Raw genomic sequence first — 18831 nt, 5'->3', positions numbered from 1 at the left:
GTCACCACCAACAGCTTAAACATGGGGACCGACCGGTGCTGCCGACGTTGTGCACAGTTCCAGGAGAACTTGCATTTCCTTGGGATCCATGAATTTATTGCTAATCCAATTAATCCTTTAACAGTTTAATCAAAACAGACACATTACAACACTGCTGCCCCTGTGAATGCACACCCAGACGGCACACGGGGCCGCCTCACCCCAAAATCCTTGCTGCCGTCTTGACCGGCTGAGAAGCGCGCAGCAGCCGGCAGATCCGCGCAGCCCCCGCTCCTGCCACTGCCCCAAAGGCCCTGTGGCATTAAACACTCGACTCATGAAAAGCCCAGATGCGAACTGCTCAGTACAACAAAAGAGCTACCCTGCCTCGGCCCTCGTCGGTAATCGCTTGTCGGTGCTAATTCTGGGGGAGAAGGGGAGGAGAGGGGACTGCTCTGCCTCGGGAAGGATGGGGTTTGAACCTCCATGACTACGTCCCTCTCCAGGGGCACTGAGCCTCCCTCTTCTGCCGGGGCACATCCACCTGCCCACCTCGGAGACGGGAAAGGCAGCCGGGAGCTGCAGCATTGCTCTTCTTCATGCTCCTGGCTTGCTCCTCCAGTAGGACTTGCAAATTGCTTCCCTCTGGCTGGAGCATCCCATTTCTGGCCCTAGCCCTGACTCCATGAGAACAACTCCGACTGCACCAGCCTCCAGCATCTGCTACTTTGGCAAGTGACGGAAAGGTGGTGGGCACCATCTCACCCTGCCGAGCTCACAGTTGTGTTCAAAAGAACCAATAATAATTGTGGGGAAAGAAAAAGAAAGAAAAGAAACAGGAGGGAAAAACTGGGTCAAGGAATAAGCCTAGCATACAGATTTAAGTTCTTAAAAATTCTCGGTTCAGGTATGCTCTCCCCATGCCCCAGTCTTCCCACGCAAGGTGCGCGGCCGCTGCCACCAGGCCATGGCCCAGACGGCAGCAGGAGCCACTTCACAGAGCCCAGAACACAGCTGCAGCCTCTTCAACTTGAGCCAACACTTTGGCTGCTTTTGAAGCCTGTTCCAGGTCATTAATACTGGCATTGGCCAGGAGCACTCGGATGCCAGCTCTCACATTAATTAGCTGCTGTCACGGCCGCTACAAAGACCGGTCCTGAACGATAAGATCTGCCGCCTGTGACAGCTCAAGACAAATGAAATTCAAGAAGAAAGGATCTCCCACTCCCTTCTTGCTATGGGCTCAGTCCGCAGAGGTTTGAAGACCCCTGAAATAAGTCACGACAGAGGCATCTTTCCGTGGCTGTAAGCCTACACATTGGTCTCTATCCGCAGCCGCTCCATCCGGCGGACGTTGCACTCCACTGCTGCGCGACTGGTGATCTGCCGAGCGCAGGACTGGGGGAACCAGCCCCTTTCACCATCCCTCAGCCTCTCACCCCAGCACCAGCCTAGGAGAAGAACAGAGCCGGTCACGCAAGGAGGACAGGCCGCGGCTCCTGGGGATGTGCGTGGAAGGAGAGGGCTGCACCGCTCCCCTTCCCACGGAGGTGCCAGCTAGAGGCGTGCAGGGAAAGCTTCGCAGGGGAGGAGGTTTCTGACGCCCTGCCTGTTCTGAGGTTGTTGCTCTCACTTCTGAGGTCTCTGCTGCTGGCTGCCAGCCGCAGCCTGCGCGCAGCATCACTCGTAAGTAACGCAGCACCCACCCGTGGCAGTGCCACCTCCATCAGCCACCGGGGACCCGCTGTCATCTGCTGGGCCACAGCACCAGCCAGCAACACGGACCCTGCCAGTGGCTAGGGCTTCCTGGAAGCTTCTGAAAATTGCTAAAATCACAGTTCACTGGGATCACTGAAGCCTTTCCCCCCACCATAGCTCTGCCTAAGGTAAGCCTTGCCCAGCCGCAGCTGCCCACTCGCTGCCGCTTACCATCCTCTCCACCCAACACCAGGACAACGTCAGCCTGCTGCAGGGAAATCTCGTCCGTCTGTTTAGCCAGGTATGCGTGGGTTATCTCCACTTGGCTCAGATCTGCAGAGGACAGCAGGGGCCCAGTGAGAAGGCACGGCTGGGAGCCGCAGCCCGGCACGCTCGGCCGTGCCACCCCAGTGCTGGGCAAGCTGCCCCAGCCCCGCCTGGCCGCCCACCGCTCCGGGGCTCCACAGCAAGTCGTGCTCTGCTGCCCTCCTGCCCCCACCCCTCCTCTCTCCTGCTGCCCCCTCCAAGCACACGGGAAGGGGAAGCCAAATCTCTTCCTCCAACAGCCTGAGGCATTCCTGGAATTTCACTGTGCCTCCTAAGAACTGTATTTAAAGTTTATTGTGTCTGATAACTTAATGGGAGGCAACTCCTAGCGAGCAAGGTGTGGTACCCTGAGCTCTCCTCTCCATCGACACACATCCTCAGCCCCTTCTCCAGCAGGAGCGGATAAGAACAGGGTAAAAACCCGTGCCTGCAAACGCTCAGGCTCTAGGCACAACCGCTAATCCCCGCACAGCCAGGCCTGACCTCCAGCATGCCAGTACCTCCTTTAGGAGTGGTGTCAGGCTTTTCCTTTTCTCTGTGCATCAGCGCAGCAATCCACCGGGCCCGGTCACTCCTGGCAGAGGGAAAGCCCGTATTACAAAGAAAGCCTTAGAGACAGCATCCATGTTGCCAGCAGTAGCTGGGAAATTCCCAGCACGAAAGATGAAGGCTTTCAAGGGAAGTCAGACTGAGCAAACATCACGTTCAGAGCATTCAACATACAGATACTTCACAAGCGGTATGCATCGCCCAGCCGCTTTGCTTAATTTGCACAGGGGAAGCATTATATGGGAATTATAAGGGAAATCTAAGAGAGAGAAGGAAACAGAGCAAGGGGACAAGCCCGCACAGATCCCCCTTTCTGGGAAGAGGTGTGGGGAGGGAAAGGGTGCTTCACAGAAGCCTCAGGGAAATTTCCAGGGCACCAGTTTATCCCACAAGCAAGAGCGTGCACCCTCTGAAATCCCACCGGGCCACTCACAGCGTCTCTGCCGACAGCACGATCTCCTCCCGCCTGCCCTCGCTGTCCTTCTCCATCACCACCCGGAGCAGGTGCCCGCCAGCCATGCCACGGGCCGTGCCACCACTCCCGGTCTTGCCAGGAGGAGGGGAAGGCGGGTCCGTGTTCTCGATCTTCTCCACCGTGATCTGGTCCAGCGTGGCGTAGTTCATCACAGTGTAGCTCTCCTCACTACAGCAAAGACAGGATCGGCACCTCGGCCACACGGAGCCGCAGCGTGGACGCCACCGGCGGGGACCAAGCTGCTTCCCGGACCAGCTCAGAGCCCCAGTGGGTGAAGCTCAGTGGGCACCACCCAGGCGACCGTCACGGCAAGGACATGAGCTGATGCCCAGGGGTGGGACACAGCTCTGCGGACCTGCCAGCCACCCACAAACAGAAGCAGGGCCAAGGGCTGTGGAGCCGGGCACTTCCCTTCTGGCTAACAGGGGACACTTCAGTAAAGGTCAAAACAGGGAAATCTCGAGAATTTCTTAGGCTACGTGCTGCTTGGGAAACTCAGATTTTAATCCCCCTAGTTGTTATGTAGGGAAAGGAAGCCTTACCTCTTCTTCTTGGTTATGATCAGGACGTCGTTGAACAAGAAGAGGTAGCAGAGCCTGCCAGCGCCTCGGCGGAAGATGCCCGCCTCTTCCGACAGCAGCAGGTACAGCTCCCCCCGCTTCAGCAGCCAGCGGGAAGCGGAGATCAGCGGGAAAGGCTGGAATGGATCCAGGGAAAGTCTGACTTACTACCTGTCTCACAAGCGGCAGGCAAAACCAAGCTCAGAACCTGTGTTTGAACTCGCAGTCGACCCTGGGGTCCGTTGGAGACTTTCCAGGAGGCAGGCAGGGAGTGGAGCAGCCGTACACCCTGCTCCAGCTCGCCCGGAGACACAGCCCCCCGAGCCGCAGCAGTGGGGCACGATGTCAAGGCTTTACTACACCCCTTTAGAAAGCTGCCCGCATCTGACAGCGCTTACAGACAGCCGAAGCCCCATGTTCTGCCTGGAACAACACAGCAAGGGCAGACATCGCTGCCAGCTGATCCACCCAGGTAACACCTCCTCTTTCAGGGGCAAGCCCAGCTTCCACCGGATGAGGGTCGTGAGGGAGCATGGATTATCCAGGACTACTCTGCTGAACCCTCCAAGCTGGCAGGGCGAAGGCCCAGAAACTCATATTTAAGTCAGAACAGCAGGAAGAAATGGTCACCCCGGACACAACGCAGTGATGCTGCTCACAGCAGCAGCGATGCTCCAGCTGGTCAAGGCTTCCTGGAAGGATTCCCAGGACAGGCCCAACGCGCCTGGGATGGGCCACTCTAACAGCACACCCCAGAAGATATTTTTTCCACCACTGCCACGGTCCTCACCTTCTTCTTTCCAAATTCCAGCTGTTTCTGCAGGGTGTACATCTGCTCCGTCCTCTCCATAGCACGAGCTCCCTCATTGCAGTTCTTAACCAGCTAGAAAAGGAAACACCACCACAAGTGAAGCGGCCTAGATGGCAAGACGCTGAGCCCGTCTGTCCTCTGCACCAGCGCTGCCGGCGAAGGGTCAGGCAGCCGCCCCGCTTCCCTGGACAGGAGAAACAGCTGAGTCCCGACAGGCTCCAAGCCAGGGCTGGGGAAAGGCAGCTGGAGGTTCTCCTGCCACGAGAGATCTCCAGGAGAGAGATGGCACCTTTCCTTTGCCTGGAGAAGGACCAAAGTGAAACCACACCAAAACCGAGCTTCACCGAGGAGCAATACGAAGAGGAAGAATGAATCATCTGAAGGGAGGAGGTTAAGACAGGAGGACGAACGATCGAACAGTCAGAGGAGGACAGAACCCTTCCACAGGCCGCGTTTCATGCAGCCACGTGGCTCCCTGGCCCCTCGCGTTGCCTCTCCCGAGCAGACGCGCCTCTGCCAGCCGCCCCTCCAACCCGGGGAAGGACGGAGGGTCCTGCACTTTGTTGCCCCATGGGATGAGCGATCAGGACAGACCGCGAGTGGCTGGAGTGCGTTGCCAAGAGCCGGTCTTTAGGGGGACAAAAGGAAGAGCTGCCACCGCCGCTTTGGTGGCCATAATCTCCGTGGTGCATCGCCTTGTGTGAATGACAACCAGCTGGGCAGGCAGGGGAGGCGCGGGAGCAGGAAGAGCGCACGGCTCACGAGTGCCACTGCTGCCGCTGTTCCTTCGCTCCTCTGCCCTTTGCTCTTTGCTTTGTTTACTGCTCTTTGCCTAAATCTCCAAAAACTGAGGCAAGTAGGTGTCGCAGCTTGCTGTCACCTGGAGGGTGGTTCTGAGAAGGGAGAGCACTAATGGGGAAGATGACACCAAAGGGAAGGACAAAAGATGGGCCAAAGAGAAAAGAAGAAAAGATGACAAGAAAAAGGAAAAACCAAAATCAGGTGAAAAAAGGTGAGCAAGGGAGAAGATGTGTACATCCACCAGCTATTTAGGGCCGAGAAATCTCAAGTGAACCAACGTAAGTAGGAAAACCAGAGGCCAGAATGGCAGGCTCGGGGCCGGAGTGACGGAACGGTGCGCTGGGAGGAGGAAAGATGGAGAGCTGGCAGCCGGGCCTCACCTTGCTGATGGCTTTCAGAGCTCTGGTGGCAGCTCCATACGCTGCAGTGCATGCTTTTGTTTTTTGACAGACAGTCTAGAATGTCAAGATAAGACGCTTTAGTGATATCGCAGGACACAGAACTGTGCATCAACCTGGGATTTCAGGATGTGACACAGGCTCGAGACGTTCCCAATGGTCAGCCTGGCAGCGGGACAGGCAGACGGTCAAAGCAAGGTTTAACAGTGCTGGTAGCTGTCAATCTGCTTTCTGCTGGGGCTTTCACATCAGATACGTACCTGCCCATCACTGTCACCCCGCGCACCGGCATCCCCCTGGCTCTCACTCCCGCAGCCCCTTACGGACTGGGAGCAGTTACTAGAAACCCCACACCCAGCAGCTTTGCTCTTTAGAGCAGCTGGGTCCAGAAGTCCCGGATTTCAATGAGGCTTGTGCAAGACCTGCGGTCCCTTCCTGGGCCGCCTGACCATTAATGAAACAGGACGCTCGTGCCACCCCACCCTGGGTATCCAGACGCAGGACAGGGCATGGAGGAACCTCACGGCACTCAGGTAAGACGTGAAGCATTATTCACAAAGCTTTAAGCTGCACATCTGACACCCACAAGAAGCAGATCGCTCTGGATCTAAATCCTGAACAAAGGCTCGGGCATCCCAGCCTTGGCTCCCAGAGGGATGGAAGTCCAAGCAGAAGGCTGTCCCGGGCTTCGCAAACCGAAGAAGGGAACAACACAGTCACCTCTTCAGAGGTGCCACGCAATGCCACCGTGTGACTTACTTACATCTAACAGCAGAGGAAGCCGTGTTACCCTCTGCATAGGGAGAATGAGAAATGATATCATTGGCAGGCCTCCGCATTCTGGTCTCCTTTCAATTTGTTTCAAGCTCTCTTTAAATAAGGGGTTTGTGTTTCTGGAACAGGACAAGAAATCTCCATTAACTCTGTTCTTCAGTTATCAAGATTTTCTGGTAGCTTTCCGTGCACGAGACCCGCAGCGCAGCGACGGCGCTGCCTCTGGTGCTCAGCAGCAGTCTGCTGAGCTCAGGGCACACAGCTGGGGTGGAAAATGGCCTGATCCGTTAGCAGGTGATGGAAAAGCACCTAGAGATGTTGAGTCCACCAAAAGGCGGGTAAAGCCGTAGATGCACCAACAGCAGACACAAACTTGACCTGTACCACCAGTATGATCTGCAGACGACCAGCCTCCATAGATGTCCCTACCACACCCCATACGTGTTCTGACCTTGGCAAGACCCGTCTGACTTCAGTATGTGGTAGCATCACCCCCCGTTATCCCTGTCCTTCACCTTTCTCACAGCACAACACAAATCACGTCCTAATCACCCGACACAGGCACACTGAGGTCTAGAAGATGAACTCTGCTCAGAAAGGAGACAGCCTTCCTTAGGAAAAAAGGACTCAACCACGGGCTGAGGGAGCCACCTGCAAGTCGCGGTCCCGTCTGCAGCCAGCTAGCGTCCCTGTAGCCCAGAGGCCCCTTGTAAGCGACTCCCCTCCAAGCCCAAGGCCTGAGCCTTGTACTCACAGCAGCTTCTGAAGTGTCCTCTGCTGGTAGACTTCATTGGAGCAGTAGCTGACGTAAGGATTGAAGTGGTTCAAGGCGTGTTCCTCCACTATGTCACTGATGTCAGGAATTAGGACGTTTTCCTGGTGCCGCTTCTCTAAGTCTTCAAAGAATCTAAGGAGAGAATTTCAAATAACTTTACAGCATGACTCGTTAGGGCCAGATAAACCGAACAGATATGTGTTTAACAGTGTTCCCACTGCAACTTTTCCCCAGTTTTCCCAGAGGAGTCAAGGCCCTGGATCCCTTCTGCACGGGGTCAGCTCTGCGCAGCCGAGACGCCCACGTCCTCAGCGCGGCTCCCAGCTCCGCTGCAGAGATGGGGAGCGCAGCTCCCAAGCTCCCCGGCCCCCAGGTGTGTAGGCTTCCTCCATTCCCGCGTGCGATCCCTCCTCCGCTTTAGCTCTCCGGGAAGATTCGTTTCTGCCCCATCAGGGCCGCTTCTGCCCAGCTGCGGGAAGCTGCGAGCCCTCACCGCCCCCGCAGCAGTTCCCACGGCTGCCGCAGCCGCGCCTGCGCTCTCCTCCTGCTGCTTTCCCACACGGACAGGGCTCGCCGGCCGCCCCGAGCACCGGCTCCCAAGGCGTTCGCTCCCCACCTCCCAGGGAGCAAAGGCCATGCTTACTCTGGCTTGCTGAAGGCGCAGTTTCATTTTTGGCACCCGAGCGATCCCCTGCCCATGCTCCGCAACAAGCAGCCGCTTGCTGCGGCTCAGCCGCCCGGTGCCCTGCCTCGCCGGTCCCTGCTGTTGGCCAGGCTGGAGCCGGGCAGCTGAGCCGCAGCGCTACCGGCTCCACCTGCCCCATCTCACCAGCCCAGAGGCAAAGGGAGGCACCACCGTCACGGCAGCACCAGGACACGCGAGGAGGAGTTTCCAGGCAAATGGGAGTGTCCCAGGTGCGGGGACGGGGGCTCAGCCAGCTTTCGGTGCCTGATTGCAGCCGCATGACCGAGCACCACCATTATAACCCATTAAAAAACTGGGTGTCAGAGTAACAGACAACCAGCTGTTCAGGTCCCGAGCACGTAACAGCGGGAAGCCGGTGCGGCACGGTCTGGGGTAAGTGCCGCGACATGAGGCACTAGGAAGAAGGGCAATGGGTGGGCTGTCTCAGTACCTTCAGCAAACCTAAGGGACAGTTGTTGTTACATGGCAAATAAACCGAGTTCCAGAGTCGCTGCTCCAGGCCTGCCTGGTCCCAGCCCCACGCCGGTGGCCCCCACTTGCCTCGCGCTGACCGCCAGGACGTCGCTGATGTTGGAGAAGAGGTGGTGGTGCTCCGTCTGAGTCATGGTCTCCTTCAGCTCCTCCGACCTCATGAAGTGGCACACCAGGACATTCAGGCTGTGCATGTAGGAGTACTCAGAAGTGATGATTTCAAACATTGCCTGAAAAAGCAGGGCAGTGAAGATGTAACAACGCAAACCGGATTATTACCGACTAAACAAGGCCAGGAATTAACACTTGCTACATCTTATTTACATTCGGTTGGCACGAAGGCAAGGGAAATGACTTCGCTCCAACAACGCGGCGTTCCCTCACCTCATGCATTGCCTGGCCTACACCAACTTCAGCATCTTTTAGGACTTGCATTCATTCACAAGCCACGGCCCTAAGATGTCTTCCCTTCCAGCACGCCTGCTTCCCCGCCACGGCGCGCGGGCGAGCCCTCCCAACGCCGCCCGGTGCCAGGGGTCCCGGCGCAGCCCCCCGGCAGGGGAAGCCCCGCTCACCTCCTGCCGCTTGCGCTCCTCGGGGGACACCCTCTGCAGGAGGCCCGCCTCCAGCACCTGCGGGCGGAGGCGGGGATGAGCCGGCGCCGGGGCTGCGGAGCGGCGGTCCTTGCACGCCCTCTAGTGCGGGCCGGGGCTCTGCCCAGCCCCGCACAACCCGCCGGCCCCGCGCCAGCACCTCCCGCCGCAGCGTCCCCCATCGCCCGCAGCGCCCCCCCATCGCCCGCAGCGCCCCCCCATCGCCCGCAGCGCCCCCCCATCGCCCGCAGCATCTCCCGCCCGCCCGCAGCATCTCCCCATCGCCCGCAGCGTCCCCCCATCGCCCGCAGCATCTCCCGCCCGCCCGCAGCGCCCCCCCATCGCCCGCAGCGCCCCCCCATCGCCCGCAGCGCCCCCCCATCGCCCGCAGCATCTCCCGTGGCCGGTAGCCGACGCCGCGCCGCAGGAGGAGCTCCTTCCCCCCGAGGGCCAGCAGGGAAAACCCGGGTGCCCGGCAGGGGAACCTGCCTTCCCCCCGCCTGCGGGGGAACCCCTCCCGCGCACAGCCGCAGCAGCTCCGCCGGCATCCCGGCGAGCCGGGACGGGGACCTGCGTCCCAGAGCATCCCATTGCAAAGACTAATAACGCTGCAGAATTATCCACTCGCAGTTTGCTCGGCGGCTCAGAGAGCTTTTAAAATACACGCAGTTGTGCTGCAACACGGCACGAGCGCGGGAGCAGCCCATGGCGAGGGCAAGAGGGGCTTTTTGGACCCTGCGGGCTGGGCTGCTGCTCCTACCTCCGGGAGCTGGCTCCAGGTCACCTGCGCCGGGCGATAGCTCCGCACCACAATAGCGGCATCCGGAGGGGATGGCTCTTCTGGGACAGATTCCTCCAGCAAATCCTCATCTGACTCATGGCTGACAGAGTTCAGACCTCTCTCACGGATTTCCTGATACAGCCGGGGCTCTGCAGAGGCAAAGGCACGAGGTCAGCGAAGCCTCTCCCAGCTGCGGCCCACGGCTTCCCTTCCCACCACTGCCTCACCCCGTCGGCCACGAGCCCTGCCACGAGCCGGGGCCAGCGCCTCCCCACCAAGGTCGGACTTTGCACAGCACCAATTAACCAGCAGCTCCTGCTCCCGACAGCTTCCCGCAGCCAGCGCGCCGCTCCCCCGTGTTTGCCCGGAGCAAGCAAAGCTGGGAGCGCTCCAGCTGCGAGCGCGGCAGCAGCCTGAGCCTCATCACGCCCCAGGGAGTGGGGAAGCAGGGCTGCAATGCTCCTCTTGCAGGTGGGGAAACGGTGGCAAAAGCAATTCCCCCAGGCCAGAGACAAGCAGCAGCACGCGTGGCAAAGGGACTTCTAGGGATTTGCTGCGCTGAGCAGCGCCCCGGTGCCCTGCGAGGCAGAGGGGACGCTGGAGCCGTGCTCGCGGGAGGACGGGAGGCACTCACGGTCCTTGAACGAGCCGCCACGCTTCTGCACCCGCCTCCGCCCAAAGGTTCTCTGCAAGAGGAAGAAGAGGAGAGCACGCTGCAGTTACTGTATTTCTGTGGCCCTGGGAAGCATCTAGCTCCTGCAGGAAAGGGGAGAAGTTACCTGCGCGGCCAGTCAGCAAATACCACCCTGTTCTTTCAGCCTGGTTTTTGTCTGAGCTTTTGTTTGCCTTACCGAAGTGACTCAGCTTTCACCTTGCGTTATCGGGGTCACGATCTAAACCATTCTGTGGTTACCCCGCTGCCTTTCACATCTATCTGTCTCACACCTGGACTTTGCCTGCACTGGAGTCTCCTTTTCCCCAGTCCTGCTTCACCCATGTTTGTGTACACCCAGCCGCCATCTCGGAGCCACACACCCGGCCAGCCCCACCCTGCAAACATGCCCGCAGCTGCCTGTCGACAAACGGGAGCCCCAGAGCAGCCAGCTGCACGCCCCACGAAAGCCGTGTCAGCCATTTCCGTGCTCTCGGGACCTACAGCATCTGCTGGTGACATGCAGGCCTCCCAGGGCACAAGTCACGCCAGCAGGCTCAGCAAGCCCTGCCAGCTCCGCGCTGGGCTCACGCCGCTCTGTAACTGACAGGAGTTGCAGGAAAAAGGCTCTGCAGATCCCCCGGCAGCAGCTCATCACCAGGGAAAGTGGGGGCTCGATCCCTGCCCAAGAGCAATCTGGTGGCAGCAGGTGCAAAACCCACCTTGTTCCTGCCGGGGCTGCGGGCAGGCAGGGCGCTGCCCTCCTCCGGCGTGGGTTTCAGCAAGGGGACGGCGCTCACCGGCTCCGGCTCCGCACCCAGGCCCTTCATGGCCGCGCGGTAGGACATGTTCCTGAGGTTGCGCTTGAGGGTCGCCCCACTGTCATCCTCCACCTCCGCCTCCGCCTCCAGTGAGAGGCTGGGGACGGACGCCCGCTTCGGGTCGGGGCCCAGGGGCTCCCGGCTCGACCCAGCTGCCCCCAGGCTCTGGTGCCGGGAGGGGTTGTTCTTGGTCTTGGTGGAGACAGCCAGGCTTTTGGGGATCAGCTGCTGGGTTCCCACCTTCAGCGCGGCCGGGCTGTCCGTGCTGAGGACGATGCGGCGAGGCTCGGCCGAGGTGGGAGAGCCCACTGCCGAGAGCGAGGTGGCATCGGGCGCCGTGGTGGAGCTGCGCTTCTCGGGGTAGGAGGTCGGGCTGGAGGGCTCCGGCCGCACGGGGTGGCATCGGTACTCCAGGAGAAAGGTCCTGTCATCCACAGAGGTGCCAGGGGGACTCTGAGACATTTCGGTGGCACAGGGAACCAGAAAGCTGCATGAGAGACAGGCAGACAGACAGATGGAATGACTTTTCCCAGTAAGGCAGAGGGCTTGGCTTGCGGCCAGCGCACTTGGCTGCGGCCAGCGCACCATTTTGCACGGGGAACCTCGGGGCAGCACAGAACCCAGCCTCTGCTCTCCCGGGCGCTGTCTGCAGGCAGAGCCCACACAGGCGCGCTCGTGATGCTCCCACTGCCCACGCACCTCTCGGGGCCACCTGGTGCGCAGGGGCCGGGCTGGCGGCTCCTGAAGCCCGTGTCTGGCTTCAGGCAGAGAGCGCAGGATGCGGCCAGGCGCCAGGGAGCAGCCAGGCCACACAGCCGGCACCAGGCAGGCTCGCACCCGAGCGAGCAGCCGGGGCAGGGCTGCAGCACCCCGAGCACCCGCTTCCCCTCTGCCGCACTTCCCTGTCGAGGGGTGCCGCCAGCCTGAGCCACCAGGGCCAGCCTTTCCCTTCCTGGCTTCCACCTCCCCAGGGCTGCCGGGCTGTGAAAACCCCGGCGGGCGCCCCAACGCAAGCCCTGTGCTCCTCAAAGCTTGTACCTGTCCCAAACCGCCCCGAGGAGCGGCTCCACATCGCGTGCAAGAACACCTGCCCGAGTCCCTAAAGCTCCCCGGTCAGGGTTACGCTTACTCATCCCCTCCTGTGCCACAGCACGTACCCTGCCCCTACGGAACAAACACCCGACAGAGCATTTTACGCCCACTGCCTACCCTGTTACATAATTTGAGGAAAAACTACAGTTTAATTTCCCTCAGCTGAGATCTCATTGTATGCCATCACCGTCTCTCAGCTGTTCCTTTCCAAAGGCCACGGACCAGGAAACAGCAACCAAGGCTTCAACTTAATTCCCTGCCGCAGCGACTGGCGGAAGCACAAATCAGACCCATCAACACAAGCTCATTTGATCAAGATGCTGCTTATTTTCCCGTCTTCGGATGAGGGGCACACGCCTCTCGGCCACGGTCTGCCGAACGTCCTGCGGATGAGAAAAGCACTACGTTCTGCTCCTAACCCGGTCCTGGCTGAGGATGGAGCCTGCCCGAAGCACCAGCCCCAACGGCACCAACCAGGCACGCCCCGTTTCAGAGGCACTGGGTGCTACCGCACCCCCAGGTCTCCGGCGCCACTGGAGGAGGCCCGCGCCGCTACGCGGGGCCCGGGGCCCGCACCGCCGGGGCACCGGCTGCCGAGGCCCCGCGGCAACTCCCGTGCGCCCCGGGAGCGCGCTGCGGGGAGAGGCCGCCCCGCCCGGGCAGCGCCGCTCGGCCGGCGAGCAGGGGACGCGGGCCCCGCCCCGGCACCGCTGCCCCGAGACGCCGCGAGCGGCTCTGCGGCCGCGACAGCGGGAGGACGGGGCCGCCGGCTACTCACCGGCGCCGCCCGCTCCCCCGCCGCGGCGGAGCCGCTCCCCGGCGCCGGGGTCCGCCTCCTCCCGCGGCCCGGCCCGGGGCGGGCAGCGCCGCTCGGGGAGGAGGCGGCGGAGCCGGGCCCCGCCGGGGCTCTGCAGGCGCCCGCCCGCTCCGCGGCCCCGGCCCGGTCCCGCCCGGGGCCCCCGCGCAGGAGGCGCCGGTCCCGCCGCGGCGCCCGCACCTACCGCGGCCCGGAGCCCAGCGCGGCGGCGGCGGCGGCGGCGGCGGCGGCGGCCGGGGAGGGGCGGGCCCCGGCGGGGGCGGGGGCGGGGGCGGGCGCGGAGCCGCCCCGGGGAGGGACCGGGCCGGGCCGAGCCGCCCCCGCGGCCGGAGGCGCCGGGTCCGGGCTCGGGGCCGGGGCGCCCGGGGTCCCCGACGCTGCCCCGAGCGGGGGCCGCGCAGAGCCGGGCCCGGGCGCCGGCAGCCGGTGCCCCAGGCATCTCGGCGTGGAGGAGGGCAACGCTCACCTCCTGGGCGCCGTCCCGGGGGCCAGGACTTAACAGGAGCGCAGAGCTGACCAGACGTAACTAAAGAGGACTTCTCGCCGCTTCTTGGCGTTCCCTGCAGAAGGTGCCTGCCCAGCCCTTCTCTCCTGGCCCCCGGACTCTCTCAGGGTCGCCCATTCCCGAAAGCCTCTTCACCAAGGTCACTGAAGGGTACGGGATTCTTTGGCATCGCCCTCCCATCGTGTTAACGGGTGACAAACTACCGCACCTCTGACTGTCCTCAGGGCCTGACCAGCAACAGGCACGCAGTCACTCCAAGCAGGCCAGGGACTGATTCTTACCACAGGCATGTGTAAGGCTTGCCGTGGCAGCTTACATCTTCCCCGGTTAAACGCGATCGCGGGCCGTCCCTCCAGGGGCATAAACCACCCGGTTCGGATGCTTTGGCACCGCACGGCCTCTGTCAGGACGCGCAGCTACGGGGGGAAAGAGGATCCAAGGGTCGGGCTGCTGACAGCTGCCCAGGAACGTGGCTGCCCAGTGAGGCCAGGCCCAAGAGTGCTCTGTATTTACTGGGAACAGATTTTTCCTTGACCTTCTCTTTTGTCCCCCACTCTGATTCCCGCCCCCCCCCCCCCCCCCAATGGAGCCTTTCTCTCGCTGGTTTATGGTGAATCTCAAGTGCTTTCTGGATGACAAAGTCCACTTGTCAGCAATATTCTTTTCAAAGACTGTTCTCTTCTCTCTAAGGCCTGCCTGACAATCGCTCTATTATCAGAGCTTTCTTACCCGATAGATTTTTTCCCTTTCCCTCCAGGGCTAATAAGGAGAAAGGTTGCCAGCCGTCACGGAGAGGCAGAGGGTTTCTGCTCGAGAGTTCAGCTAAGACTGAAACCCTTACATGGCAAACTCCAGGGAAGGGCTATTATGCTGTATGTAGGATACCATCATTTGATCACGATGAATGACTTTTTGAAGCGGAGACCATTCATCACTTTTGTAATGCATGTTGTTAGTTCAAAGACCCTGCTTTCAAGTCATTTTTGCTCCCAGGGCCCCCGCTGAAACATCTGACCGCTATCACTAGATAGTTCGCTAACTCTCGGCTCGTAGCTGTGAAAGGAAATATTCCTGACGGTTTTAGATAGCTCACTAATTCTCTGTCCTAACCCGTTCCCCCGCCCCAGAGCGTTCTCACTCTTCCCCGTGCAAACTTCCCAGCGAGGACGACGCATCCCTTCCGCGGGACGCAGGCACGGCTCGGCGGCACCACCGGTCCTTCGGGACCTCGGCGGCAAGGAGGGACGTCCATCATTTAATTTTCTGAAGCTCTTCTGCGGTATTACAAGCCAAGCACGTAATACATCAGACAACGGTTACTGCAGGGGCGGGGAGCGCTCGTTAGCGTTATGCCCCGTTATTCAGCCAGGAAGGGTTCTGCCAGCTCTGGGTACCCTCCTGCGCCCGCGGTCGGCCCCCGCAGCCCCCGGCGAGGACGTGGACGCTGCTCGCGCAGCCCCACGCCGGCCCTGGGAATCGGCCCCGCAGCAGAGAAAATCAGAGGAGGCTGGGCAGCGGAGAGGGCGGGAAGGGCTGCAGAGCCGTCCCGGCTCCCCGGGAGGACGCGCTTCCTTCTGTGCCGCAACGAGCCGCGTGGGAGCCGGAGGAATAAAAGCTGCTATTTTTGCTAAAAATCCTGAAATCCAGTTCTTCATCAGACTGTTTCCTCCTGTCAAACACCCTCAAACCGCTCCCGTCCAAGTTCCTATTTCGATTGCCTCCCCCTCAATTCCTGGGCTCGCTCGTCCGTGCTACGCCCTTCCAACTGACCTTTCCGCAAAGTAAGAGAGCAACCCACCCCAACGCCCCATTCTGCGCGTTTGTCGTCGTGTCTCTACCGTTCTTCCAAGAAAAAAAGCTCACGGGACCATTGCTTATAAAAGCACACAGGTTTATTGCATATCAATCTCATGTATAAATTCATTGTAGCATTGGAAAGATTACATTTGGTATACATTCCTATTCTACAGCATTAACCTCAAAATCAGCTTTTTCTATTCATTATTTTAAAGGAATTTCTCTACACAAGTACATTTGCCTTTTATCACAAGCATCAAAATGAAATTTGTAAAATCGCTTTTTTAATTATTTTCTACACTTCATATCTTTTATTTCATTATGCTCCCAACAAAGCGATTTCATATTAATTAATAACTGCCAACACTTTTTTTTTTTATTCCTTGGCAGTTCAAGGCTTCTAGCCTCGGACGCAAAATCTAATCACATATACAATAAGTGCATCTACGGAATTTTTTTCTTTTTAATAAAAATTTCACAAACAGACACAATAATGACTGCTAAACACAAGTCATGCACAGTTTACTTATAAACATAACAGAAGCAATATACAATCAAGAATGATATGGAACAAGCACCATCCTCTTTCTCAATGTTTTTTAAACATTATATGAAAACCAGACATTTACAATTGATTTAAAAAAACACTATACAGTTCTAAAGAAAAAAAAACCCTAAATCATATCTGTATTGTAACAATGGGCAAAGGAATGACATAGGATGCACAGATTTATGATTCTTGCAAGCACAATATATATATGTTTTAAATTACATCTTCTGCAGGCTGGAAATGACATCAGGGCAAAACATCTCTCGCTTTGAAGAGAGCAACGAGAATGTAAAATACATTGAGAATGACTTTCAGAATTACTTTGTTCACATGTGAATTGCACATTTGGAAATCAAAGCTGCCTTTTTTTTCTTTTTCATTCTTTTTCCAAAGTGGTAATAAGAATTAATGACAGAAGAAAGAGAAAAATAATCTTGGAATCATTCAATAACATTTTAATCACAGTATCACTCAACACTACAAAGAAAAAGTTCCATGGCTTTGTGAAAACACTACTGACCATCGTCTAGGAGCAGAGGCTTTTGCCCTTATGTTACCAGCACTGATCCGAGCGGCCTGCGTCGCTCCCCGCCCGCTTTCCGACGGGCAGAAAGGGGCAGGTTCCTACACCATGATGCTTTCCCCCTTCCCCCGCCACACACACACACACAATACAGCACGTAAAAATCGAACGCAAGTCAGTAGATTGAAATCGGCTGAGGGGAGGGGGCTCACAATCCAGTGCTTTGATGCTTAGAGTCAAACACGTTCATGTCATTGTGCAAGTGCTTTTCAAAATGCTTCGCGTGAAGTGAGAAAGAACGTCTGTTGGAAGTCTAAGTGCTGATTAGGGAGAAATCGAAAGCTTCCACTAGTCTGTTTTAGGCAAGACAGAAACCCAGCTTTGTGTTTTGTCCTGGAATGCAAGAGGCAAACGCGGCTCGTGTTTTGCTGTTTCACCCCATTGGGTTCGGCCTTGCTGCTGGCCCTCGGCTGCTCCTGCGGAGCCCCGCGCACCCGCTCACCGCAGCCCGCGAAGCGCGGGGCCCAGCCGGCATGGGTACGCTTCAAAGGCCAGCGGCTGGAGCCACCAGCCGCCCAGCAGCAACACCCGTGTGCATCAAACAGAAACCAGGCGCTGCCGGCCTGCGTGTGCCCGGCACGGCCCGCGGCAGAACCCGGCGCACCCGCACGCTCAGCACCGCGGCGGCCCTGCTGCGCCTTCAGCTTTCTGCATCGGCCGCAGTGATTTGTGTCGGTACTGCCCGCCGGGCTCCCCGCAGGCAAGAGAAAGGGAAAGCACAGGCGTCAGACCTATTTTCCCCTCCCTAACTAGCTCAGGCAGAAAGAGCTACCTGTGGTCAAAGTCACATTCAGGAGAAGCAAGGACCCTTCTCGGGGTACCTTCACTTCAGCAGTGCCGAACAGCCGGGAACAGCCGGCGGCCGTCAACCTTATCTGGTTATACCAAAAATTCACAGGGCTCCTCCCGTTCTCTCCTCCTTGCTGTTGTGGCAATATGGCTACGAGATGTGAAAATGCTTTTAATAAATAGATCCTACACAAATATTCCTGGTTTAAATCACACCTCGAGTCGTGCCCTGGCTTTCAAACAAACAGCAGCCCATATTCCAACCGCTGCAACCCACACCTCGCTGCATGGCGCCGCGGTCGCGGCTCCTGAGCACACCGTGTCCGTGGTGCCGGACGGCCTCGAGCGCTACAGCTCCACGCCTCGCCGAAGCCGAGGGGGCCCAGCCCTGCCGCACCGCGGGGGAGCAAGCTGCGCTCGGTGGCGGAGCCCTCCTCCGCACCCGCGCCTCTCGGGAAACATCCTTTGAAAGAAGGGATTGCTTTTGGCTACGACAGCAAACCAAAAACTAAACACCTGCTATGAGCTGCAACACATCTCAAGTGCAATTGAATGAAAGCTACGAGATAAACAGAGATTCAGTGAGGCTTTCTGTTTATTTATCTGTGGAAAAATTAAAACTTGTAATCAGTGCTAAATTAGAGGAGTCGGGAGATCCTACAACAAACAGAGACACTAGCTAGAGAAAACGGGAAGAAAACGGAATTAGGAAATAGGAAAAGAAAAAAAAAATCATTTAATGATTTAAAAAACTATATTTTTCATCTCTGTAATCCCTGGCTGGATTGTACCCCCCGTCCCTGGCCGGCACCAGGCCGCAGGAGGAGCCCTCGCTCCTGCAGAGCTGCGGGGAGCACGGAGCAGCCCTGCGCGGGCGACGGCGGCTGCGCGAGCTCCGCAGTCAGGAGCTGCTGCCAAACTGTGCTTCTGGAGAAACAACGCAACGGACGGGAGGGCCGAGATACTCAAGGGAAGACCACACATACCCCAAATAAATCCCCACAGTAACATTTGCATTTCTCGGTACTTGGCCCACAGGTTGGAGACCAGCTTACTGCCGCCCCTTCGGCTGCGCTGCCGCCTCCTCGTGCCGAGGAGTGTGACACCGACCTCTTCAAAGATCGCTTCAATGATGAACAAAACATTGGGCCAGAGCACGCAAACACTTACTATTACCCACAGATCTTGTTCCAACAAGGCAGACAGTGCTGCAGTCCCTATCAGAAAGATGCTCAGACGTACGGTTTACTCCAAGCAGATGCTCCAGGAGCCACGGAGCTGCAGCTCAGGCTTTCACGCTGTAACGGGACAGGACCGATCCATCCCCATGCTCAAGGCCGGGCTACGTTTCCATGCTCTCCCGGAGCAGGGTCTGGGAACCTGCAGGGCCGGACAGTCCCATCGGGGCCGAGCGCTTCTCCGGGCCGTGCTGGCAGCAATGGCCCCTGGCCCATGGTCCAGCGCTTGCTGGACGAGTCTCTCTGCACGTGCCAGGGAGCGAGGCCGGCAGCCGGCTGCGCGGGTCAG

General features: G+C 58.7%; 1 protein-coding gene across 5 annotated transcripts; it reads right to left on the bottom strand.

Annotated features, from left to right (window-relative positions):
• Positions 1-109: 109 nt before the first annotated feature.
• Positions 110-13311, bottom strand: ARHGEF16 (Rho guanine nucleotide exchange factor 16). 5 transcript variants are annotated; one of them, XM_087755329.1, is made up of 16 exons: positions 13265-13311; positions 12381-12646; positions 11073-11658; positions 10333-10384; positions 9678-9847; positions 8900-8956; positions 8394-8554; positions 7127-7279; positions 6362-6491; positions 5581-5655; positions 4379-4471; positions 3571-3725; positions 2987-3196; positions 2505-2578; positions 1909-2010; positions 110-1430 (listed from the first exon to the last, which is right to left on the bottom strand). In XM_087755329.1, the coding sequence occupies exons 3-16, from the start codon at positions 11631-11633 to the stop codon at positions 1291-1293; spliced, it is 2133 nt and encodes a 710-aa protein (XP_087611455.1). In that variant the 5' UTR covers positions 11634-11658; positions 12381-12646; positions 13265-13311; the 3' UTR covers positions 110-1290. The 5 variants fall into 5 exon arrangements, with proteins under 5 accessions (XP_087611455.1, XP_087611456.1, XP_087611454.1 ...); XM_087755330.1 differs by having other exon boundaries at positions 12451-12646; XM_087755328.1 differs by lacking the exon at positions 12381-12646 and having other exon boundaries at positions 13265-13305.
• Positions 13312-18831: the final 5520 nt, after the last annotated feature.

Source organism: Nipponia nippon, unplaced genomic scaffold, assembly GCF_047370975.1.
Source record: "Nipponia nippon isolate SJK-2023a ecotype South Korea unplaced genomic scaffold, ASM4737097v1 scaffold_19, whole genome shotgun sequence".
Lineage (NCBI taxonomy): Eukaryota > Metazoa > Chordata > Aves > Pelecaniformes > Threskiornithidae > Nipponia > Nipponia nippon.
The sequence above is the reverse complement of the archived record's forward strand: the minus strand, read 5'-3'. Positions and strand labels throughout refer to the sequence as shown.

What these genes read in the sequence shown, in the direction of transcription:
- ARHGEF16 (XM_087755329.1), bottom strand. Translation starts at nt 11,633, where the DNA reads ATGTCTCAGAGTCCCCCTGGCACCTCTGTGGATGACAGGACCTTTCTC. An exon ending in AGGAGCGCAAGCGGCAGGAG is followed by an intron (nt 8,555 to 8,899) that starts GTGAGCGGGGCT and finishes CTGCTTTTTCAG; the next exon opens with GCAATGTTTGAAATCATCAC. An exon ending in TGGAATTTGGAAAGAAGAAG is followed by an intron (nt 3,726 to 4,378) that starts GTGAGGACCGTG and finishes GATCCATTCCAG; the next exon opens with CCTTTCCCGCTGATCTCCGC.